Source organism: Aedes aegypti, chromosome 3 (genome assembly GCF_002204515.2).
Source record: "Aedes aegypti strain LVP_AGWG chromosome 3, AaegL5.0 Primary Assembly, whole genome shotgun sequence".
In the NCBI taxonomy this organism is placed as follows: Eukaryota; Metazoa; Arthropoda; class Insecta; order Diptera; family Culicidae; genus Aedes; species Aedes aegypti.
Window position 1 is genome coordinate 8,751,256 of NC_035109.1, and position 27,000 is coordinate 8,778,255.

At 38.1% G+C, this 27,000-nt stretch overlaps 1 protein-coding gene across 7 annotated transcripts in view; it reads right to left on the reverse strand.

Moving 5' to 3' along the window:
* Positions 1 to 3,770: 3,770 nt before the first annotated feature.
* The window catches only part of LOC5571898, an 87,040-nt gene continuing 63,810 nt past the window's right edge, over positions 3,771 to 27,000 (reverse strand). For all 7 annotated transcript variants that reach the window (XM_021850217.1, XM_021850214.1, XM_021850216.1 and 4 more), the window contains exons 5-11: positions 18,969 to 19,261; positions 18,434 to 18,901; positions 18,198 to 18,368; positions 17,704 to 17,926; positions 17,368 to 17,644; positions 17,030 to 17,302; positions 3,771 to 5,832 (exon numbers count right to left, since the gene is read on the reverse strand). In XM_021850217.1, the coding sequence (XP_021705909.1) occupies positions 5,336 to 5,832; positions 17,030 to 17,302; positions 17,368 to 17,644; positions 17,704 to 17,926; positions 18,198 to 18,368; positions 18,434 to 18,901; positions 18,969 to 19,261 (2,202 nt within the window). In that variant the 3' untranslated portion in view covers positions 3,771 to 5,335. The remainder of the gene's footprint in view (positions 5,833 to 17,029; positions 17,303 to 17,367; positions 17,645 to 17,703; positions 17,927 to 18,197; positions 18,369 to 18,433; positions 18,902 to 18,968; positions 19,262 to 27,000) is intronic.

Sequence of the window (27,000 nt, forward strand, 5' to 3'; positions counted from 1 at the left end):
GCTTGGGCTTCACGAAGCACTACCCAGCAGGACGCTTGGAAACAGGAAAAAAAAAAAAAATTCCGGCGACGAAAACATGCGCGAAACCGTGAGCCAAATCTATCGGACGACGCAAAACCGAACTGTCCTGCTTGGGCTTCACGAAGCACTACCCAGCAAGACGCTTGAAAACAGGAAAAAGAAAAAAAAAAAATCTCCGGCGACGAAAACATGCGCAAAAACGTGAGCCAAATTTATCGGACGACGCAAAACTGAACTGTCCTGCTTGGGCTTTACGAAGCACTACCCAGCAAGACGCTTGAAAACAGGAAAAAAAAAAAAATCTCCGGCGACGAAAACATGCGCGAAACCGTGAGCCAAATCTATCGGACGACGCAAAACCGAACTGTCCTGCTTGGGCTTCACGAAGCACTACCCAGCAGGACGCTTGGAAACAGGAAAAAAAAAAAAATTCCGGCGACGAAAACATGCGCGAAACCGTGAGCCAAATCTATCGGACGACGCAAAACCGAACTGTCCTGCTTGGGCTTCACGAAGCACTACCCAGCAAGACGCTTGAAAACAGGAAAAAGAAAAAAAAAAATCTCCGGCGACGAAAACATGCGCAAAAACGTGAGCCAAATTTATCGGACGACGCAAAACTGAACTGTCCTGCTTGGGCTTTACGAAGCACTACCCAGCAAGACGCTTGAAAACAGGAAAAAAAAAAAAATCTCCGGCGACGAAAACATGCGCGAAACCGTGAGCCAAATCTATCGGACGACGCAAAACCGAACTGTCCTGCTTGGGCTTCACGAAGCACTACCCAGCAAGACGCTTGAAAACAGGAAAAAAAAATCTCCGGCGACGAAAACATGCGCGAAACCGTGAGCCAAATTAATCGGACGACGCAAAACCGAACTGTCCTGCTTGGGCTTCACGAAGCACTACCCAGCAAGACGCTTGAAAACAGGAAAAAAAAATCTCCGGCGACGAAAACATGCGCGAAACCGTGAGCCAAATCTATCGGACGACGCAAAACCGAACTGTCCTGCTTGGGCTTCACGAAGCACTACCCAGCAGGACGCTTGGAAACAGGAAAAAAAAAAAAAATTCCGGCGACGAAAACATGCGCGAAACCGTGAGCCAAATCTATCGGACGACGCAAAACCGAACTGTCCTGCTTGGGCTTCACGAAGCACTACCCAGCAAGACGCTTGAAAACAGGAAAAAGAAAAAAAAAAAATCTCCGGCGACGAAAACATGCGCAAAAACGTGAGCCAAATTTATCGGACGACGCAAAACTGAACTGTCCTGCTTGGGCTTTACGAAGCACTACCCAGCAAGACGCTTGAAAACAGGAAAAAAAAAAAATCTCCGGCGACGAAAACATGCGCGAAACCGTGAGCCAAATCTATCGGACGACGCAAAACCGAACTGTCCTGCTTGGGCTTCACGAAGCACTACCCAGCAAGACGCTTGAAAACAGGAAAAAAAAATCTCCGGCGACGAAAACATGCGCGAAACCGTGAGCCAAATCTATCGGACGACGCAAAACTGAACTGTCCTGCTTGGGCTTCACGAAGCACTACCCAGCAGGACGCTTGAAAACAGGAAAAAAAAAATCCGGCGACGAAAACATGCGCGAAACCGTGAGCCAAATCTATCGGACGACGCAAAACCGAACTGTCCTGCTTGGGCTTTACGAAGCACTACCCAGCAAGACGCTTGAAAACAGGAAAAAGAAAAAAAAAAATCTCCGGCGACGAAAACATGCGCAAAAACGTGAGCCAAATTTATCGGACGACGCAAAACTGAACTGTCCTGCTTGGGCTTTACGAAGCACTACCCAGCAAGACGCTTGAAAACAGGAAAAAAAATCTCCGGCGACGAAAACATGCGCGAAACCGTGAGCCAAATCTATCGGACGACGCAAAACCGAACTGTCCTGCTTGGGCTTCACGAAGCACTACCCAGCAGGACGCTTGGAAACAGGAAAAAAAAAAAAATTCCGGCGACGAAAACATGCGCGAAACCGTGAGCCAAATCTATCGGACGACGCAAAACCGAACTGTCCTGCTTGGGCTTCACGAAGCACTACCCAGCAAGACGCTTGAAAACAGGAAAAAGAAAAAAAAAAATCTCCGGCGACGAAAACATGCGCAAAAACGTGAGCCAAATTTATCGGACGACGCAAAACTGAACTGTCCTGCTTGGGCTTTACGAAGCACTACCCAGCAAGACGCTTGAAAACAGGAAAAAAAAAAAATCTCCGGCGACGAAAACATGCGCGAAACCGTGAGCCAAATCTATCGGACGACGCAAAACCGAACTGTCCTGCTTGGGCTTCACGAAGCACTACCCAGCAAGACGCTTGAAAACAGGAAAAAAAAAATCTCCGGCGACGAAAACATGCGCGAAACCGTGAGCCAAATCTATCGGACGACGCAAAACTGAACTGTCCTGCTTGGGCTTCACGAAGCACTACCCAGCAGGACGCTTGAAAACAGGAAAAAAAAAAATCCGGCGACGAAAACATGCGCGAAACCGTGAGCCAAATCTATCGGACGACGCAAAACCGAACTGTCCTGCTTGGGCTTTACGAAGCACTACCCAGCAAGACGCTTGAAAACAAAAAAAAAAAAAAAAAAAAAAAAAAAAAAAAAAAAAAAAAAAAAAAAAAAAAAAAAAAACTCCGGCGACGAAAACATGCGCGAAACCGTGAGCCAAATCTATCGGACGACGCAAAACTGAACTGTCCTGCTTGGGCTTCACGAAGCACTACCCAGCAAGACGCTTGAAAACAGGAAAAAAAAAAATCTCCGGCGACGAAAACATGCGCGAAACCGTGAGCCAAATTAATCGGACGACGCAAAACCGAACTGTCCTGCTTGGGCTTCACGAAGCACTACCCAGCAAGACGCTTGAAAACAGGAAAAAAAATCTCCGGCGACGAAAACATGCGCGAAACCGTGAGCCAAATCTATCGGACGACGCAAAACCGAACTGTCCTGCTTGGGCTTCACGAAGCACTACCCAGCAAGACGCTTGAAAACAGGAAAAAAAAAATCTCCGGCGACGAAAACATGCGCGAAAACGTGAGCCTCGAAAAACACGTATCTGTAAAAGGATACAAACTCTAGTTAGAATTCAATGGTATAGTACTAAATAAAGTTTTTGTTGAACAATTTTCTACTGCAAATAAATTATTATTATGTTGCAAATAAATTATTATTATGTGATCTCACCAATCCTAGGAACAATCCATTCAAGGTAAACATCAGAATTATCGGATCATACAACTGGCTTTCTTTCAGTATCTATCCACTGATTGGCGACCTATTTCTGTAAAAATTTATTTGTTAAAAGAATATTCAATTCAATAAATTACAAGCTAACGCCCATTATTCATCTGTAAATTTTATTCTTTTGTTTTGCTTTTCACTCTGACCTATCCTTTCCACATATTTTGCTTCAGGGTATTTTTCACTGTTTACCTATTATGTTATTGGCAAATATGAACAAAAAGTATTCGTTTACAAAAAAAAAAAATATTGAGAAAAAAAGCACAAACCGTAAAGTTGCAGAGAAGCCGCAATATGTCTATCAAGTTTGCCACATTCTGCGCCAAACCTCAACTTTCCGGAAATATAAGTAGGTGTGTGTCTGTGGGGGTGCGGTTTAGATGTAATTTGCCTATCATTCTTGGCGCCTGATTCGTTTGGCTGGCATGAAACTGCTTACACCATTCCCGCCAGAAGTGCTGGTTTATTTGTTCTGTTGGAGACTGTGATAATCCGAGTTGCGATAGTATTACTTCGGTCTACTCTAACGACTATCGTTTTCTATTTGCTTCTTGATTCATTTCGAAATCGCTCTCCCGTCGTGCATATTGACCGTTGAATCGACCGTAGAAGCGGTAAGTCTACCTCTCACCAAATAAGTTTAATACTTGTTAGAAGGTGTTTATTTTTTACACTATTCTTTTGTTTAGGGATTCATGCTGATAGGCTACTAATGATTCTTTTTTATGCGTTCAGTGTATTTACATGGCTCTTACGATTATTCTTATGCTTAGCTTGTTGTTTGTCACAATGACAGTTATTTTTATAGATAGTACTTTTCTTATCAGATGTATCTGTTGTTTTTTACAATGTCCCCCATATATTCAATTGTTTTTTTTGAAATTTGAAAGATTTCGCAATCTACTGGAGCTCTGTATGCAACCGAAATCGGTCCAGAAAGCAATTAACGTAGACAAATGTCGTGAAACAGTTGCGCTTAAACTAAAAATTGTGTTTCTGTGTTGCTTTGTCAGTTAAATTTCATCAGAATACAGTAACAAAACTACATCCAGGATTTATAACTATATTTAAACGTGCAATAGTTATAGTTTTATCAGCTTACCCACAAAAGTAGATTCGATGAGATTGTTTCCATTGTTATTACTTTCTCGTTATCAGTGGTCTTATTGTAAACAAAATATGTTACAAGCTTTGTTACAGCGAAACAAAGCAGGCGACAATATCCACTTGGACGCCGTCATGAAACTTATAGCCTACTTGTTCTATACATCAGTTTCTGTTTCTCGTAAAACTTATTGAGTTCCATGTGCAGAATTCGGTGCAAACCAACGGTTGTACAAAATCCGATAAACAAGGATTATCTGAGATGGATAATGCAAAATAGGTTTCCAATTAGGTAAAACGACTTCCCATGAATGCCATCGAGTCCAGATACCAACCCAGAAAAATAATTATAATTACTACTCCACGTACATTTAAATATATATTTTTGACTCACTTTGCTGTAGTTTTACCAACAGTGCAAAAATTAAAGAGTCATGACGATGAGACACTTAGAAAGTGTCGTTCTAAAATGATGGCATCTAACAAAAGTCTGATTTATTCCAGGTCCCAAACCAATTAAATCGCGAATTTCTTCTTCAAACAATTTTCTACTGAACATTTGACATCAAACACTTCAAGCTAGAAAAAGCTTTAACGCCTCAGTTCCAGAAAACGGAACCTTGCGTAATGCTGATTAACCTCGCCGTTGCAAGCACTTTCAATTGAAAGAACAAACCCTGGAAGGTAATCGCAAAGAGAACGAAACACTATTTTACCTAAAGAATTAAACACACATACGAACCTAGATAAACGACGTAACAAATCCTGTTGTCCTTACGCAATGTACTCTCTCTTAATGTAAACTTTGATTTTTGTACAAATTAATTCGATTTGAACTCTACACGAAACGGCTGGTGTGCTGCGCGCTGAGCAACGTGACACACAACAGCCGAACTAAAAAACAGAAAGTCTTCAATTATTGATCCTTACCAGACTGCGGCTTACTTTCATCCTTTCACCGAAGCGACGGACTTCGATGGTGGCTGCGGAGGGGGTGCACCGGTATTTTTCGCCGCCGTTGGTTCCCTCGTTCCGCTTTTGGACGAACCAGAGCTGCTATTATTAATATTATTACTATTACTATCATTACTAGAACTACTACCACTATTAGTGCTTATTATGTGGATGTGCTTATTATGCCCACTAGTACTGCTGCTGTCTATTTCTTTCCTGTTTGCAGCCTTTTCGGCTTCCGTTGTCGTCTGGTGTAACCGTTTCAGCCGTTCCTCCTCCTGAAGCTTCCGGTGCCTCACGCAGGGCACACACAGCGTTAGAACGTGCTCTCGTATCCGAGTGAGCTCATTGGTGGCATATTCGTGCGTCCAGTTGGCAACCATGGCCAGATTCTCCCGCTGCTGTGGCGTTAGGTAGGGATTCGGGTGACCCTCGGGACTGCGCGCTCCGCAACGGTTGCATATCGAACATACCGTACAGTGAAACCGGCCTGCAAAATAGGATATACACGAAGATTTGTTTATAAATTTGTAGTATTGCATTTCCGTAAACCTATCGACGGGGTTAATAGTCTAATAAATGTTTCTACTTTGAAAACAAAAAGTTATAGATGAGTTCATTCAATCAAAAAAAAAAAAAAGAGCTTTCAATTTGGACACTTCAGTAGTTATTTCTGGACAAACATTTGAAAAGGGCCCAAGAGGTCTTGAGCCTTTTTTAGAAACGTTGCTGTTGAGCCCTTCTTAGCCCGCCCACGCAAACTAACACCACTATCAGAAAGATTGGCGTTAGCTCTTCCTGATAGTGGTATTGGTGAGCGTGATCGAGTTGAATTGGGCTCAACAGCGTCTTGCAAAGCCAATGTTTACCATTGTCGATGTGCCCTTTTGAAATGTTTGTCCAGATTTGTGTTTATTCTGCGCGGCGTGTGAGTCGAGACGAGGCTCTCTCACCTCGAGTGACGTGAGACGACTAATGTTAATCAAATGGGAGCGAGTCGACAATTGTCACCTCATTCGACTCGTGTCACCTAACACGCCGCGCAGAATAGGCACGATTGATTTGTGCATGAATTGAAATTTTTTGGCTATAATAATTGAGCTGCTCCGTAGGCATCACTGCAGTAAAACCAGTAAAACACAGTAGCCATGATTTGTGTGCGCTATCTTGCGCGCCAGATGCAGCAATCTTTCCTTTTCAGAAGATAAATGAGCACTGTTAAAAACTTTTATATTGAACGAAATTCAATACTTTTTCTGCGCGGCACAAGTCGCTCTCACCTCGAGTGACATGAGAAGACTAATGTGAATCAAATGGGAGCGAGTCGACAATTGTCACTTCATTCGACTCGCCTCACCTCACAGGCCGCGCAGAATAAGCACAAATAACTACAGTGATACCTCTATGAGTCGATGTTCCATGACTCGATATCGACTCATGGAACCATACTAAAAACAAAATTTCATGGTTACTACGATGGTCCCTAGAAGCAGCTTCCCAAAGGATTACTGTTCCATGACTCGATATTTCCATGAGTCGATGGTCCCTTCAATATCGACTCATGGAGGTTTCACTGTAATTATTGAGACGTCCGATTAGAATACAGTCTTCTACAAAGTTGTAGCTGACGAATCTATCTAACAGTTTCAGCAAAGCTCTAACCTATCCTCAAGACCACAAACGCTATGACCGATTGAATGAATTGCTTGCTTTTCGCATAGTGATTTCTATACAAACATTGAATTGAGACGGGTTTTGTGGTCTAATGGCTATCGCTTCTGCTTCGTAAACAAAAGGTCATGGGCTCAATCCCAGGCTCGTCCCGTTATTCGCACTTTGTAATTATATCTTTCACTTGTTTTTATCTCCCACTTCTAATCTATCACAGTTTATAGCATTTGCTAGAACAAGAGACGAGCAAAAACAACCGTTTTCCTGCGCTTCCAATCTTCGATTACTATAGCACGCCTTTCCTTACGCTCGATATCTAGGGTGCCTGTTAGTCCCAAGCAGTCATCTGATTGGTTTCTTGTGAAAGTGCGCTGATCTGGCGATACTGGAGTAGCAAACACGGCGGCCACTCAAGCTCAAGCCCAAGTGATTTCTATACAAACATTGAAGTGCTTGAACTGCCCTACTGTATTATATCTACCCATCTATCGTCTCTCTCTCTCTCAATTTACATCTCAAAGGAAAGTGTACCAACAGTGGAGCAACTAAGGAAAAAGACATAATATGCCGATAAAATCATGAAATATGTGACTTTAAGTTGAAACAGCCTGGACTCAAAATTCAAAACTTTGAAGGCACACATCTCGCGAAAGAAGCATCAAATCACAGTGCAATTTTTATTTTTGCTTTGTGTACTTTGTACATTCATTATTTCAGCAGATTAGTGCCTTTGAAATCGTGAGTAGGGGCACAAGTCGGCCATTGTGCCAGCCATGTTTGAATTCCGACATGTATCGGTCTTGGTCCACACTGACTGCACACTTTTATCAATTTTTATTGATCATTCAAAGTAAATTTGTTGCATATCTCTCGCAATATACAGCATTTATCAAATCTGATCAAAGTGAAACGAAGATAAGGTAATTTCGCATCTAATGATAGAATAATCAAATTATCCCAAATTTTATACTTGGTTCCCTCTGACTTAACGCCGACCATAATATGGTATGTAATATGTAATTGTCTTTATAATAAATATGTAATTGTCTTTATAATAACAAATATCTATTTCTTTCTGTTAGTGTTTGAAAAGCTAACCCAGCCAAAAATATTAAATTTCATTATCATCAGATCACGGAAAAAGTGACTTTAGTGACCATTTTTCTGAACAAAATGACTAGTGACTTTTTGTTGGAAATAGTGACTTTTAAGTGACCAGGTCGAAAAAAGTGACCAAGTCGATTCTATAACATTCCCCAGAAAACCAGTCCCCTGAAAACCATTCCCCAAAATCTCATTCCCCAGAACGTAACATTCCCCAGAATTTCATTCCCCAGAATGCACCATTCCCCAGGAAGTTATATGAATATCTTTTTTTTTGTTTTTAAATTTTGGCCTTGAGCGAGTCACTTATGTGACAGGCAATGGTCTGATGTGACACAACAAATATGTAGGTAGGGAGGTTAGAGGTATAATGAACACACGGGGCGAAATGGACACCCCCTTATTCTCTGGAGTATGAATATTTCAGCAAAACTTTATAAACTGTAGGAAATCTGTATAGTAAGGTACCGTGGGGCAAGTGGGTAATGGAATTCGCATAGTTGAGATTCTTCCAATTCTAGAGACTTTAAATTGAAACAAATGAGGTTGTGTATATTTTTTAACTTGACTCCCACCATATATAAGCAGCATGCTGAAATTGATTTTTATGAAAAATTGAAGAAAAAAATACAGAAAAAGTTTTTGAAAAATGTCTCCTTTTTTTCACTTGCCCCAAAAGTGGGGCAAGTGAAAAGTTTACCGTTTTGAACAATAAATTCAAAAACAAACAGTTATATTCACGATTCCTATTAGCTTTAACACTTGTTAAGGTTTCCCAATGAACAATAACATAAGTAACATGTAAACAAAGAAAATGTTATTCTTATCAATTCAATTTTCTTCTGTTCAGTTATGCTAGTTGAAATGATTCGACAACATTATAACTGCAACATTTCCAATGTTAGTTCTTACATTATAGGACAGCAATTGCATTTCTGCTTTGTAGAATTTCCACCGCTCGTTATTTGTTTTTGGGAAAGTCGGATATGACGTCGGATAACTCTTCGGGAGAAATCAAACGGAATCCTTCAATAACGTATTTAGGGTCTTTTTTATGTGGATAGACCTATATCCCATTTTTATGTTTTGAACTAGCTTTACATAGACATTCCACAAGATTTCCGTGTGTTCTCTAATATTGCAACTTTTCAGTCAACGACTTCCTTTTAATTGGCTGCCCGAAGTAGACATATTGATATTGTTTGGCAACATTTTTTAGAGAATTTTCATGATTTCTAATAGCTTTTAACGCTTGAGTATAGTGTTTCTTGAATTATCAGCACGTTATGTTTTTCTATGATAATTGCGAACCATGTTTACTTATGGCTGCTTGAAGAGAAAACACAAATTCAATCTCTAACGATAAACTTTTCACTTGCCCCACCTGATAAGAAAATTGACGGTGTTTAAATTTAGTTATTTTTAGGTCTACATCGAATTAATACTAAAACTTTTTTTTTATTGCGGTTTGAAACTGTCACAGAGGACAACTAAGAAGTGGTACAGGAAATTATTTTCCGCAACTTTTTTCCACTGAAAATATTAAAATAAGATTGTACGCCGCCAACTTGTTACGGAGTAACAGTTGACAGGTTAACAATTTTTCACTCTATTATGCAATAATGGCTGACAAATCTCAGAAATCTCTTACCTATCGTAATGTTCTCAATGACCTCAAAGGTTTACGCATGAGTTTAAAACGTTAATTCACATATTCAGTAAAATATATCAATTGTTTTCACTTACCCCATTTACCCACTTGCCCCGCGGTACCTTATATTAACTTTTTGACGATATAAAAGTTTATGCTTTGCTTCATTTGTCCTCTGAAATTCTACTATATTTTTTTCTCGGCTTCAATTTAGTTTATAAGCAAAGCGGTGGAAGAATTTAATTTTAGAGCAAAGTAACTAACCTATAGAAGTTTCTTCTTGCTAATGTGATAGGGGGGAAGTACTTTCGTACCCAACATATCAGTACGATTTGACACCCATTAATAATTAAGTTTTACTAAATTCCACGAAAGTGTTTATTTTACCCGGATACCTTTTTATCAGTCGTGTTTTGAACCCAATTCTCTATCTCGTTTTTCTGACATTTGATAAGATTTTTTCTTACCATGCATGGATTCAGCACGTCATACTAATTACGCACTTGGACACCAGCCGAGAGTAACTGAAACATATTTCCATTATATGTAAAATAAGCATATGCCTAATATGTCCATTATGCCCCTAATCCCCCTATGATTATTGTACATATTATAATAAGGGTGTATCTTTCAGTAAATTGGGTCCTAAAATGTTTAATGAATTCTTGTTTTTACTTTACAATACGAAAGAGCATGTTCTTGTAACTACTTTAGCAATTTTTCCAGCTCAAATAACGACTATAACATATTTAAACTTTAATTTTAAAAATGGTTTCAAATATGAATCTTGACAGTTTTGATCATGTTTGACGTTCACTTTCTCTAAAAAAATGCCACAGGGCTTTTAGTTTTAACACTGGGGTTGTTCCTATCAGACATTTCGGAAGGGACACGAAAATCAAAATATACCCAAAAATTTGAGTTTAAGCCAAAAAAAAATTGACAAAATTTCAAAAACCGTTAAAAATGTTTTTTGGGATTAAACCAATGAAAACCATTTAAAAATTGAGTACACATGCATTTCTGGCCTAAACTTAAGCGTTTGGTACTAAAATTATGACAGGGCTTTAGGACCCTATTCCCATAAAATATACAAATTATATGTTTATTTTTGTCTATATAGTGATGCACCCTTCTTTCAGTATTATCTTATTAATGATTAGACAAAATATATCAATGGAGAACCCATATAGCATAAGGTCATTTGGCATAAAATGATTTGGTATAAAGCCGAGAACAGCTTTCCCGGGAAGCTCACGAGACTGATAAGAGCGACGATGGAAGGTGTGCAAAATTGTGTGAAGGTTTCAGGCGAACACTCTAGTTCGTTTGGATCCCACCGGGGACTACGACAAGGTGATGGACTTTCGTGCCTGTTGTTCAATATTGCGCTAGAAGGTGTTATGCGGAGAGCCGGGCTTAATAGCCGGGGTACGATTTTTACGAGATCCAGTCAATTTGTTTGCTTCGCGGATGATATGGACATCGTCGGCCGGACATTTGAAAAGGTGGCAGACCTGTACACCCGCCTGAAACGCGAGGCAGCAAAAGTTGGACTGGTGGTGAATGCGGCCAAGACAAAGTACATGCTAGCTGGTGGGGCCGAGCGCGACAGGGCTCGCCTAGGTAGCAGTGTTACGATAGAAGGGGATACGTTCGAGGTGGTCGACGAGTTCGTCTACCTTGGATCCTTGCTGACGGCTGACAATAACGTTAGCCGTGAAATACGGAGGCGCATAATCAGTGGAAGTCGGACCTACTATGGCCTCCAGAAGAAGCTGCGGTCAAAAAAGATTCACGCCCGCACCAAATGTACCATGTACAAAACGCTCATAAGGCCGGTAGTCCTCTACGGGCATGAAACGTGGACGATGCTCGAGGAGGACCTGCAAGCACTTGGAGTCTTCGAACGTCGGGTGCTAAGGACGATCTTCGGCGGTGTGCAGGAGAACGGTGTGTGGCGGCGAAGGATGAATCACGAGCTCGCCCAACTCTACGGCGAACCCAGTATCCAGAAGGTGGCCAAACCTGGAAGGATACGATGGGCAGGGCATGTTGCAAGAATGCCGGACAGCAACCCTGCAAAGATGGTATTCGCTTCGGATCCGGTTGGTACAAGAAGGCGTGGAGCGCAGCGAGCTAGGTGGGCGGATCAAGTGCGTATCGATTTGGCGAGCGTGGGGCAGAACCGAGGATGGAGAGATGCGGCCACGAACCGAGTATTGTGGCGTGAAATTGTTGATTCAGTGTTATCTGTGTAGATGTTAACTAAATAAATGAAATGAAATAAAGCCATTTGCCATCCAGCCATACCTATGCTCCTTCTTTTCAAAAAGGATGTTCTTCGTGTTATGCCAAATGATCCTTGATCATTTAATCAATGATGCCAAATGCCTTCTTGTCAACATTCTTGGAACATTTTGTCTTTATTGTCAACAGGATAAGACTGAAGGAAGGGTGTATCACTATTTTGTGCAAAATCAAACAAGTCATTTGTAACTTAGACTTGACGTAAAGAAGGGCGTATCATTTTAATGTGCAGAATAGTACGTTTTTATTTTGCCGAATTTACGTAATAATTACATCGGAAACGTATAATATGAAACTATGCACGTCTTTACGCCACTCGGGGTAGCCCCAAAAGGTAAGCTATAATGCACCTTCCTAAAACATTGATGAAAAGCTGGATGCGTTACTATATTTGATAAAAATTGGACATACATGTGAAATTATACATTTGGAAACTACTATACCGAAAGAAGGGTGTAGCTCTATTTTGTGCAGAATAGTGATGAGTTGTATATTCTTTTAAATAAATATTCAGGGTGTCCATTCAAAATCAGTTTTCCAATTCCCGGATTTTTCCCGGGTGTCCAAGATTTTTTTTTTCTTTTTATACGATATTGACAAATTTGGAGGACATGATCTAATTTATTTATGAATTATTTTTAATACAATTAAAAAAACGGTTTACATTTTAAAAGATTTAAAATATTTCTGCACATCTTTATCGATCCTCTCTTCCGCTAATAACTTTGCTAAATTAGATAAATCTTCAATAGTTCTTATTAATGAAGAAGATATAGTAATTCTTCATTCTACGACAACAGAATCAGTTTTCTGCAATAACGCAAAGAGATTAACGATGAAGAGAAATCGATGAATGTAGATAGGCCCTTATGAAAAAACAATGCTGATTTGCTGAAATATCTAAAACACCGTTACCCCCTGGAATTTGTAGGAAGTTCAGAGAAATTATGGAATAATATAAATGCCTGCTTTGTGCATCTAAACTTCCACAAAAGGGCAAAATTCAATAGGTTGCTATTACCTTCTAAGAATGCCTTAAGAATTATGCGTTAGACTTGGCTTATGCCTGATTTATGGAGAAATGATTGATCTGTGATGAATCTCATTTTGGATCCAAGAAAAGTTCTTCTAACAGAAACAATATTTCCAAATACATGTTATTGTTCTCCTATGAAACTGGCTAAAACTTTTGACATGAATCCAAGTAATCTTCAAAAGATTTAATCAACATATCAATAATCTAGTCAAATACTTTACAAAAATCTTACCAAGAGTACTTAAAGGACTTCTTTATTTATTTATTAATCAAAGAACTAGCCATGACATTTGTTTTGGATTATTGAAAGAATTAGCTGTCAATCTGCAGAAATCTATACAAAATCTCGTCAGAGGCCTCATAAGAACCATCTAAGCCAGTGGTTCCCAACCTTTTTGGAGCTGTGGCCCCTTTCAAGTTCTACAAATATCCCGCGGACCCATGCAAACAAAAATTGTAGAAATCTTTTTTTGTTAAATAAATGAAAAAGATTTGATTGGTTTTTAGTATAAGGTGAATTAAATGCAGATCAGAAAAAGGATCAGATTCAATTAACTACAATTACAAAAACATATTCTTTCTCGTTTTTCCCAGCACATCTAAATAGATCTCACAAAGGATTTTTCTATGATCAAAGACATTGAAAAAAAAAACTGTCAATGAACCAGTGATGAAGGTGGTGAACATGTCTGCTGAACCAGAACAAAAACAAGCAAAACTGGACAAACATTTGAAAAGGGCCCAAGAGGTCTTGAGCCTTTTTTTCAGAAACGTTGCTGTTGAGCCCTTCTTAGTCCGCCCACGCAAACTAACACCACTATCAGAAAGATTGGTGTTAGCTCTTCCTGATAGTGGATTGGTGAGCTTGATCGAGTTGAATTGGGCTCAACAGCGTCTTGCAAAGCCAATGTTTACCAATGTCGATGTGCCCTTTTGAAATGTTTGTCCAGAAAATACTCGCGAGTATAACAGTGCTGTAATCTGCCGATGATAAATCTTTTCATGTACGTATTCGGAGCTGTTCGAAGTCAATTGAGCTTTTGGTAAAAAAGGCCTCTGAGTTTTCTAGACTTCAGGGGATTTTTATTACAAACTTGTAGTTTACTGTCGATTTGATGGATGTACACTTGATTTGTCTGTCAAAACCATAATAAATCTCACCTTGTTAAGTTGCACGCGAGTACATGTTCACGAACATTTTAATATTTGTTCTGGTATGTTCTCCCGTGCAGGCAGGTGCAAACTAGTGATCCTTCATAGAGAGATAAGCGGAAGTAAAATGGAATGATTTGGCAATAGACCAGCAGTGCTGATTTTGCTCGGCGTTTAGAATAATATTGTAACACGGACATGACTTCAGCATTGCTTAAAAGTGTATTTTGTTTCGTTATAGATCTTTGAGCTACATATCCAATCTAATAAACAGCCGAAAAAATCAACAACTAAAAATCGCATTGGCAAAAATTTAAAAAAGAAAAATATTTATTTTTTTTTGCTTCATGCAAAATTACTTTTGCCGAAATAATTTCAAGCGGATTACATTACTCTTCAGGAAAAGTTCAAAACAAACGCATGTTCGTTTGGCTCAAACTTTGACAGCTCTCGCTGCTCGATTGGCTCACACTTTGACAGAAATGTCAGCTTCCGCGAATCTCTCTTATGAAGGATTACTAGTGCAAACCTACTCTCATCAAGTTTGTTCGCGAGTCTGTCGTGTTTGTTTTGCGTTGGTTTACACGCGTAAGATACTTCGTGATTTCCATCTTGGCAAGGAAACTGATTAGCGGTTTAGGGAAATCCATCGAACAATTATACATTTATCAATAGATATCCTTGACAGGCCTTCTGCATGGATCTACAGTGAAAATAATAAGGAACTAGTATCTAAGAAACATCTCTAAAGAATATTGCTCAAATTCTACAAAATTCTTGTAGTATAAGCTCTTGCGAAAACTCCAACAAATAATCTCACGATCAATTTGATGGTCAGGGATTTACGTTAAAGATTTCCCCAAAAATCGTCTTGAAAGGTTCCCGTGAAGATATTTTTGCTAGGCAATTTTTCGAGGATATTGTAAGGAATATAACAAGCAACAACTTTGGCGGCTTCTGTGAATATTTCAAGACACTTTCTAATGGGTTTCATAGCCAATTGTATACCGTGGGATGAATTTCGCCTGGAACTGTCAGAAAAGCTAGTCAGATAACCTTCAAGAATCTTCCCAAGAAGTACTACTGCTGGAATATGTTAAAATCTAACAAGGAATCAAATAGAAATCCAGTTAACTGTATGCAAGTTGCGCCAAGGATTTGGATACAATAAGTGAAGAATTTTGAATTTCAAAAATTATATCTATTGTTCATCCCTACGATATTTTTTTCAAAGATCTCGTGGATTTTTACAACGAGGATAATCATAAATATGTCAGTATTTTTTTGCGCTTTCCTCTAGAAAATATCTTAGTAAAAATTTTTTTAAAACAATTTTATATCATTAATTTGTTTGTTTTTTTTTTTTTTAAATTCACATTGAATTAATATGATTTTTCTCAGGAAACTGCTATTTAAAAAATATGTATCAACATTTATGCTGTTTGAATGAACACTATGTGTTTGTGATTGAAATTCTGAGTAAAAAGAGCTCCTGTGAGAAAAAAAATTGAAAGGATAATATTAAAAAAAAAAATTCTTATACAAATGTCAGAGGGACATTAACTTCTAAGAATTTAAAGCAAAATCAGCCAAGGACCTTTTCTAGAGGCTACTGAAAATCTTATTAGCAATCTACTAATAACCATATCAGTGATCTCTCAGAAAGAATTTTTAAATACTGGTCAAATATCGGTTCGATTTTCGTTAGGATTCTAGCAAAGATTTCATGTAAAATTTGCAATGATTTCAAATGGAAATCTAGCAATCATCTCGCCAAGAACATTGTCAGAAATCCTTAAGTACCCCTCTTGAAATGTTTCAAAGATCCTAATCGCTAAGTATCTCTCTATCACCTCACCAAAAAATAATCATAATGCAAATTACGAATTGCAGACGGTATTGCACCGCTTGTTAAAAATTCTAGTTTTACCCCATAGTACTTAAAATTTAAATAAACTGGTAGTCTTATGTTTGAAATACATGTTTTCCCGGGGTGTTCACCAAATTCCCGGGTATTTCCCGTATTTTTCCCGGTCATTTGTGATTCCCGGGTTTTTCCCGGTTTTCCCGGATGGATGGACACCGTGAATATTGGATATTGTGTTTCCCCTAGACTGAACTATAAGTCTTCATAAGTGCCAATAAAAGTGAAACTACTGTGATAGTTCATTTGCAAATGAAATTTGAATTATGCGTAAAGCAGCACCAATGCTAATCTTCTCATGTACTTGTAAAGAACTTTATATGGAGTTTCATTTTCAAGTATTTTTAACTAGATTATTTAAAAACTTCAAAATAGGTATAGAATTTTCTGGGGAATGGTCCATTCTGGGGATTGGTTTTCTGGGGAATGGTTCATTCTGGGGAGTGAAATTCTGGGGAATGGTACATTCTGGGGAATGAGATTCTGGGGAATGGAATTCTGGGGAATGTTAAAGAATCGACCAAGTCACTAAAAAGTGACTTGCTACCAGCCCTACTTACGGCCCACGCTATCTACTGAAAGTATTACCGAAGTCCATTAATTACGTAAGACAATTTTAGCGGTTTTTCCACCCACTCCCTCCCGAAATTAGATGTTTTTTATGCAAATCAAAAATAATTTGTATGGCGCGTAAGGAATCTCAACCCCTAACACTAACACTAAGCTGAGAAGCAGGCTCTGTCCCAATGAGGACGTAATGCCAAGAAGAAGAAGGAAGGTCACAATAAGCAATGTCTCATGAAGGCACTTACTATATAAGCAGAGAAGCAGTTACTTACCATCGGGCACATTTCGCAGTCCAATGCAGGTCAGGTGGAATCCCCGATCGCACTGATCACAGAATACCATCTTCCGGTTGGCAGCGGTTGTCGTAGTTGAAGCGCCAGCGACAGGATTGTCCACCTTTGCTGCAGTAGCAGCAGCAGCAGCAGGAGCGGCTACATTTTGTCGGCGGTGGCACTTTTGGCAGGATTTGCACTCGAAACATTGCCACGGGTATTCCGAGGCACGCTTGAACATCTTCGCCGACATGTCGATGCAGGATGGATGAGCTGTAACGAAATACGGGTGTTTTGGGAAAGAGTTCTCGGCTTAGAAAGTAATGGGGGTATGGTACCTCTTCGCCTGCAGATCGAGCAGCGGATGAAACGTTCCGGTTTGTGCTGTTGATTTCGGTTCTGCGGTCCCTGACAGACCGCACATAGGTAGGGATTCAATTTGCGTTTAGTGGACTCTTCTTCGGTTTTGATGGATGGACTCGACACCGGGAGGGGAAATTTCGTTTTCGGTGGAGGCGGCCGGAACTTGCTACTATTGGTAGGACTAGCATTGGCACCTGTGCTAGCCGAGGGAGGTTTCTTACTCGGTGTCTTCATCAGTGGTGCATCGGAATCCTTTGAATACGGCACTAAGTTATAAGACAAACCCAGATATAAAAGTCATTCATACTTACATCAGAATCACCCGAACAGCTACTAGAGTCGGAATCCGAGCCGGATTCGGTGTCCTCACTATCGTTACTATCGCTGTCCGAGTCATTTTCGTCGCTACTGCTATCGCTGCTACTGCTTTCACTTCCCGATGCGACTTCAGCCAACAGCTTGCGGTACCGATCCGACTGCAGGATTTCCCGTAACTGGTATGGATTTAGTAGTGCGGTGTTGATAGGATAGCATCTGTGAAAGGAAATGATTTATATTAGTTACAGTTGCGATACAACTACCTGCAGTGCATCACTGATTGCTCAGGAAACGTTAAGCTGCTATGTAAAACAGCTTTTGGAAAAAAAAACTAAAGTGCAATTGATCCATAACTATGGTATGGTAAAATTGTGACATGAAAACAGTATAAATTGAATCAATAGTTATTTTTTGATAAATTTTTGAACCTAAAATGTGTCTTAAATGAGCGGAATCTGGTGCCCTGATCGTAATTTTGAACACTTACGCTAACTCCTCCGGCGTGTAGGTACGATAAGCTTCGGAGAATTGGCCTGGCACCAAAGCAATCGGGTAATGTTTCTCTGGGCCGGCGGGCTCGGTTTCTAACCGTTGTTCCCGAGGTATTTGCACCACGTACGTTTGAAGATCTATACACGCCCTGCGGTTTTCCTTCCGTCTGCAGATGTAAAATAGTCATTAGTATTCAAGTATATCTGTGAAAAAAAGAATCATTCTACGTACTCTTTGTTCATGCTAAGGTTCCAGCCGGCGGCCGACTGCATGGCTTTCATCTTCAGCAACTGGCTTTTATCGACATCGTCGATGGCGATGGCAGCCGCCGCAGCTGCTCTCTGTAGGTACTTCTGCCGATCTCGATAGTGCTTCTCCCGCTGATACCGCTTGTACTCTTCGTACTTTTCTGGATAGTCATTGCACATAATGTCCAGAATTTCCGAAGCATACACTGCGGTCAGGCCAAGATCGCACATCTTTTCGGACGCAAGACCTCGTTCCATGATGTAGTTCCGTTCCTCCATATCGACGGGCCTTCGCATGAGATCCGGATATTTCCGCTTGAAGCTCTTCACCCCGAGATATTCGGCGATTTGCTCCTGAATCATATAACTGTCGGCAGCTCCGCGGACATTTCCTGTCGTCGGTTGAGGCCATTCGTACTCGGCTAAGAACTCAACGCTGAATTCCATTTGCCTGTCGAAAAAACAAAATTCGAGATTGCAGAACTAGATGAAGGATTAGATTCCCCCGCAAAACTCACCCATTGAAGTCGAATACTTCCAATTTGGCTTTCGGTTTCCGGCTGCTGCCAGTGGTGGATAGAATCGAAGGCAACGCACCGCTGTTATCCTGCGTTACGCTGGCACTGCTGAGATACGAGCTTTGCGATTCTTCATTTATGCCGAAAGGCCCCGGGCCGGTACTGATCAGACGCATTGGAGTGGTGAAGTTGAAATCTCCGCTCATGCGAGTGTCCTCTTCGAACACCTGCAGTGCGGACGAGTTGGCCCCAGTGGATGGCGTTGACAGTAACAGTTTCCGCCGGTGGAGTTCCTGGTGGATTACGAAACGGAAAATCAGTATGGCTGAAGAGCAATCAATCGTTTACAACCGCCAATCCAGTAACATTTCAGTGACCTTTTTATAATAAGGTAGGCTAGAAAAATAGCATTTGGTATATCGTTGTTTGAAATAATAGATGTTTTACAAAATAGTCGTTTAGCATAATGCCGTTCGGCATTCGAACTAATCATCCTCAGCTTGGTCTTGATTTCGTCAAGAATTCCTGCAAAAAAAAAAAATCATCAAATATTTTTCCAACTGTCCCCCAACAGGGCTGGTAGCAAAAATTGGTACCGAAAAAAGTTATTTTAGTGACCAGATTTGAGAAAAAAGTGACTAAAAAGTGACTTTCGATTTTCGAAAAAGTGACTAAAAGTGACTTGAAAATCCAACCGAAATCAGTTTTATTTCAATTCTAATATACTGTTTTACGATCAATATCCAATAGATTGGGAATATTCAATATGATCTTCTGCAGGTAGTAAGTCTAGTTGAGTACCATATTTGGAAATTTTTATTGTACTTCCAAAACTTTAAGATATTCCCAACAATTTTTCAAACAGAAAAGTTTACTTTTACATAAATATTCCTTTTTAGCAAATTTTCAATATTTTCAAAATGTTGTGTCTAAGTATCACCAAAGTATTTTATTTTGTAAATTTCAATACAATTTGAAACATTTGAAAAAAAAAATAAAAATTTTGTCGTTTCACATTTCCATCCAAACTCTCCTACCTAATAAGGTTAATATTTTAAGTAACCAGATCAAGATTACGGAAAATGTTATACTTGGGCATTAATCAATATTTCCAATAAAAAATGATGATAGAAGATCGAATATGATTGAAATACTTCTTAAAAGCGCGTCCTTCAAACGCCGGCTTAAAAAGAACAAATGGTTGATATAAGTGACATTGGAATTTTCCATCAGTAAGTTTAATGGGAGGTACGTTTGGCTGAATGGACATTTAGCATAAAGACGATAGGTTTAACAGGCTGTTCTTTTGAGTTATTTTTTTAAAGTAGTTAATAGCACTAATCTTCTAATATTTCAATCAAAATTACTTGGATACTTTCATGATTCACTTGACATTGGGGGTTGGTCGAATTGGAATAAAAAATACTTCAATACCGCGCATATTATTGTCAAATATAAACTCTATGGGTTTCAAAAACCTCCTGCCGAAGTGAATCAAAAAATCCAAGAAGAGGACGCTCCACATTTCTTTGAAGAATGCATGCAAGATTTCATGAACGATTCAATGAAAACGATAAATTGACCATAAATTAATAGTCGAAAAACACGAGTCTTTTTTACGTCGTTTTTTTAAAAAAAAACTCGGTTTTACGCCGTTTTTTGAAACAACGCGTTTTTTTTACGCGGGACGTCGACCGACGTAAAAAAAACCTTAGGGTATACTCTAGCTTAGATCTATCCGGCCATTTTTAAAGGTTTGGTTTGCAAATAAAGTCTGTCCTAGGAAGCATGATAAGTTTTTACTCTCAAATAGAACATTAAATATTTATTCTTTGATATTAATATCTGCGATATAATAACTTAAATATAATCATTTATTTTTATTTCTATGATGCAATGGCGTAGACAAAAATTATTTGTAGGAATATTAGGAGTCTTGAGAAGAAAAAAGAAAAAAACACTAAAAATAACCTTCTTAAAACCCTTTTTTTTACCTACGTTCAAAACAGCTAAACTATTCATATTGTTTATTGTAATACTAAATTATCTCAAATGCATATGCATAAAAACTGAACACCAAGAATGTAAAAAACATACTCCGGATAATCGAGTCTAAAATTCCGGATAATCGAGTCACCGAATAATCGAGTCTCCGGATATTCGAGTCCGACCTGCATTACAAGTTACGTGGAACTCAATGAAAGATTAACTTTTTTAAAGTTTTTTTCACATGGAAACCATGAACCACTATTTTGATACCGACAAGAAGATGTTCTGGTTACGACCTAACTTAAAACTTAGCCTAAATTAAAAAAGGCCGGTACATTATTTTCTCCCGAAAATTTAGCTCAAAATAGTTGAAAAAAGTGACTTTTTGACGTAAAAAGTGACTTTAGTTGAAATGGCTTCAAAAAAGAGACTTTAAAGTGACTGGCCTCAAAAAAGTGACCAAGTCACTAAAAAGTGACTCGCTACCAGCCTTGCAAATATATCATATCCTCCACAGATTACTGGGAGCATTCCTCCACGTTTTTCTGCAAGCGGGTTTTACTTTTCCCCAGGATCCTTTCAGATACTATTTCTAGATGTTATCTAAAGATTTTTTAAAGAAATTTGTAAGAACTCTATTTTTTAGAGTTGTGTGTGTGTGTGTGTGTGTGTGATACAATCCACCTCCCACTGGCCGGCAGTGCTTTTATGGAAGAAAATTGTATGCATGTATTTAATGATACCCTTCGATATCTTTATATCTGCAGACAATTTTAGCCCAGGAGATGAAAGGTGATAGCTCTACTGAAATTCCAACGACCCATTTCAAGAATGGCAGTAAATACACACACATTCTGAGGTCATTTTTATTTACAGTAAGCCCCGCATAAAAACATCCAGATATCAAATGGATATATGCAATGTTTTTACACTTCCCGAATCGAAAATCATATTTTCGACCCTGGCACGTATTTAGTTTGAATTGGTAATAAGTGAGTAAAGTAAACAATAATAAAGAACGATTTTACCAGGATGTGAAGCAGTTTTTCTCCGTCGCCGCACTGGGGTTTCCGTAAAATACTATACACTTTTTCACTGCACTCCACGCGTAACACGTTCGATCCTGACCGCATCACCCGCCCCGCCTCTATTTTTTAGAGTTTGCTTGATATTTCTAAGGAGCCCAGAAAAAAAAATGTTACGAACTCTCACAAGGATTTCATTACGGAATCTTTCAGAGATTATTCCAGATAACAAATCTATGATAACGACTACAATCACCGCTGAATAAAGAACTATTTGGGCATCTTCATGATTCACATTGGCATGGAGGGTATTTATCGGCGGATTTGTTTGGATCTTTGCAGTAAGTAGCACTTAAATACGACGCATAATGTAGCCAAATATAATACCAATTACTTTTATAAAAATCTGCCGCAGTGATTCTTAAGTGCCAACAATAGGATCAAGCCTTCTAGCATTCTAAATATTTTAATGGGAATGCATCGAAATATATTAATGGAAACCTATCCGACATCATCGTCAGGATCTGTCGAGAGACGAGAGGCTCATATCGACTCTTACCACTAACTGGTAGGTACCGGTAAAACTACGACCAAATCTATCTGTTGTTATTAAAAAAAATCTGCCTCAACAGAAGCAGCCAGAGGTCTAGTTAGCGCTGCCCGAAAGATTACTGGAATACTATGGAAACGGTCAGTCCGGACGCAGCGGTGAACCTTGTCAGAGTCAGCGAAGTATCAACGGAAGTTCAACGCATTCCACAAAGGCTTTGGCCATGTGAGCCGAAATGTGCAGGGATAAGGATGGGAGAAATTATGAATTTATTCACTCGGGTCTATCCCGTTTGGCATAATGCCATAATGCCGTTTGGCATACAGTCGTTTGGCATAGTGCCATTTGACATAACGCATAACAGCCGTTTGGCATAATTATGAAAAACGTTGAATTTGATCAAATTCCTTCAATTAAGCAAAGGGGCTGTTGATAAACTGCTCGCGATCGTACATTCTGCTGTTAATTATTAATAGGACATACTGTAGATCTTCAGTTTTAAAGGAAACCAACATCTAATAAAGCTCTTTTGGAATTACATCATACATGATTCCCGATGCCATTATGTCCGGGGTATTATAGCGTTATTATTATTCAAAAAATAACAAAAATGTGTCCAATGCCTAAGGTTTGCCATGTTGTTTGAAAAAAGAAGGAACATGATATTTTCTGACGCACATTATGGTCCCGGATTTGCCTGTACCATTGTAGTATCTTCCTTTTCAAATTATGCCAAACGACTATTATGCAGGGTGGCCAGAAAATTTCGGTTTTGAAATTCCCGCTTTTCCCGGTATATTTTACATAATTTTCCCGGTTTTTAATCCATTCTTTCCAACGACTTTAATTGACTTTTTCTATATCGAAAATCTTTTCTATGAAAAGCACCGCCACAATTTTTTTTAAATCGGTTTAATTTTTTTAGTTGTTTTTCCATAGTTATTTGATTGTTTATCAATAGTTTCACTATTGGAGAAATATGTTGACTATTAGAGTGTTCTAGCCTACAGTATTGGACAAAACATTTGCAACTTTTTCGATTTTCCATACAAAATGACCAACTTTGGTAAGCTAGATCTCAGTTATTTATGGACCGATTTGAATGAAACTTTCACAGAACATCAGATATAACTTGAATTTTAACATATATTTTTGAATAATTTTTCCAATATCGAGTTTATAAGTAATAACGGTTTGACTAAAGAGTAATTTTCGACGAAAAATTCAAAACTTTTTATCTCAAAATCTGATAGCTCTACACAAAAACTGCCTTCAGCAAACTTATTCATCTCGTCAAAATCTACAACTTTGCTGAAGATATCATGAAGCTATTCCTTCAATATGTTTAATTACCGTCAGACGGGGCTACTTTTGATTCCGGGGGCTACTTTGGACACTCACGTTTTGGATTTATTTCCAGCATAAATATTAATCTGAGCCATTTTGTGTCTTCAGCACTTTTATTAACCAAATTATGTTCAACAATCAGGCATGAATATTTTTTGGAACAACATCAACAATAACAGGATAAACAAGAAAATATATCAAAAAAGTCCAAACAAATATTCACAAGCTACAAAACATTTGCTATGTAAACATTGTATGAATTTTCCACATATCGTGGAAAGTTATTGGGAACATCACAAAACTATCGAATCGTCATGATTCAAAGAAATTTGTAATAAATTCATGTTGAAAGTTGTTTTTTTTTAGAAAAATAAATGAACAAATGTCTTAATTTTACGACTCATATTTAATTTTAAAGTGTTGGTTTCTATATTTTACAACACAATAAAAAATAAACAAAGGATTAAGAAAAGTAAATAATTGTAAAACATATATATTTCAACTCGTATAAACAGTAAACTCACAACATAATCCTTTAAAAATATTGTTCATTCATATTTTACATGAATCTGCTATACAAAGCAATGGCATCCTTCAACTGCTAAAATAAACTACTCTTACGCCATCTCAAAACTATTAAGAGCCAAAATGCATCTAACAAAAGCAATCTATTATTGTTTATGATCTTGTGAATCATTATTCTTATACTTCATGGATTGTATTTGGAATAAAAATTACTTTTAGTTACAGCAATTAATTAGATTCTTCTACATATCGTTCATATAACATTAAGAATCAGAACGAATATTTCTGTACAAAGCTAATTATTCATCGCAGTACTTGGTAGTTACACAATTCGTTTGCATCAACTTGAACAATCAAGCATAAGTCACTATTTATTAGCTGACATTTAAAAGGAAGTAAACATATCATCATGCAAACTAAAAATTATGAATAGCATGTTTTTATGAAAAGTATTGTATAGGTATGTGTAGTTTTTTCATGCTTTACAATTTTCCTAATTATGTATATCATTGAAAAACATTCTAAAACATCACAATGAACGATAATCAATAGAATCAGTTTGAAATTTATGATGAAAAATCATTTTACTATCAAAACGTATTAATTTCTAAAAGTGTCCAAAGTAGCCCCTTTTTTGTCTTGAAGGACACATTTTTTTCGCTATTCAAGCAACTTTTTTATTTATTGATGGATTTGCCTCATATTTTGCACATTGGTTACTTACAAATACAACTTAATTATGCGCAAGAATTATTGAAATCTATCCATTATTCACAGAGCTACAAATCCTCAAAGTTGAAGAATGTGGAAATAATGTCAAAAGAAGCCCCGTTTGACGGTATGTCAATTATAAAAAATCGTCAAAAAATTCACTTTAGTCAAACCGTTACTGCTTTTCAACTTGTGATTAGAAAAATCACTCAAAAATATATGTTATAATTCAAGTTATGTCTGATATTCTGTGAAAATTTCATTCAAATCGGTCCATAAATAACCGAGATATAGTTCAAGAAAATAGGTCATTTTGTATGGAAAATCGAAAAAGTTGCAAATGTTTTGTCCAGTACTGTATATAGAATGTTATTCTGAAAACTATGGCTTAGTATAGTACCTGAATCGATTTGTCTCGCGTTCATCGAGAATCAATGGAGCTCTGGAGCTATCTATCATGGGAAAGATATGGTTAATTGTGCTAATAAAACAGATCCTACTCTTGACACGACAGGAGTTTCATTTGTATGCCAACAATATGCCCTTTAAGCCAAACTTCGAAATTTCAAGTTCAAATTTTAAGATCTAGAGATCCTGACAACTGTTCGCGTTGAAAATTTGATGGGTTGGTTGGGTGATGATGAAACGATCGAAATTTTTAGCTCAAAGCTCTGTTTGCCTCTCTACACTGATGCTCTTGAAATTTCGAGTTTTGGCTTTGGTTTATAATCATCTAAATGCTGAATTTGAGATAATTTGGCCAACAAAAGCCCTAGGTGCCTAAGTAAATCATCAAGATGCCCAAGTAGTTCTTTGCCGTAATTGAAATTATTTGAATTAGGGTGTTTTATGTATTTTGGACAGAGCGTTACGCGTATATAATTTGGCCACCTCCATTTGATATTGCCGTAAATGGCCAAATTATATACGCGTAACGGTCTGTCCAAAATACTTTGATAACCCTATTAATCCTTTGAATTTTATTCCATAAAGCAAATAAGTTCAAGATATGAATGAAACACAAGGTGTCGACTCAATTTTGAAAATAAAATTCCCTGACTTTCCCTGATCTTCCAGTCCTTTTCCAGAAAAAAAAAATCCAGACCATGCAGATTTGTTGGTTTGGTATGTTTTAGATCGTATGAATAAACTGAGCAAAAGCTTTTACTTTACTTAAATACACCTGTCAGAGATTTTTCTTGGGCATTTATTCAAGATGATATGATAAAACTGAGCACTTGAGTATTTACTTTTCAAACAATTCGAATGAATAAAGCGGTAAAAGTTGAGTATAAGCTCAATAAGCCCTGGAAAATTCTTCTGAGTCACCTATTGACCATACTCATTTGAAAACTTCTAGTACAAAATATATATTTAAAATTTTAAAAAAGGATGAACTCGTATACTGAACTACCTCAGATATAATTTCACAAATATCTGGCAAAAACAAAAATTTTTGTCATCTTCCGCTTTTTTGGTTATATCATTTTTTGTATATAAGACGCAACACTATCAAGATTATCCACCATGTTTTTGGTAGAAGGACTTCCTTCCTGAATATTGACTATTTCTTCTTTATACAGGTAAAATTCTAGCCATTACCAAAGAACTTTCTTAGAGAATCGTTTTACGGAACTGAATATAGATTTATCAGAAATTCCTTTTTCGTATTTTTCCGAGTATTCCTCCAATATTTCTTCAGGAATTTTTCTAATATTTCCCCCAGAAACTTCTTAACTTTTTTTGATGAAATAATCTGATTTTTGTGCAAAGTAATGAACGCAGAGAAGTTTTTTATTGCTAGTGTGACCAAGGAAGAGCCTTTTACAAATCAGAACGATTGTCAGCCATTAAGAATATTCCATTCACTAAATTTCTCGATAGT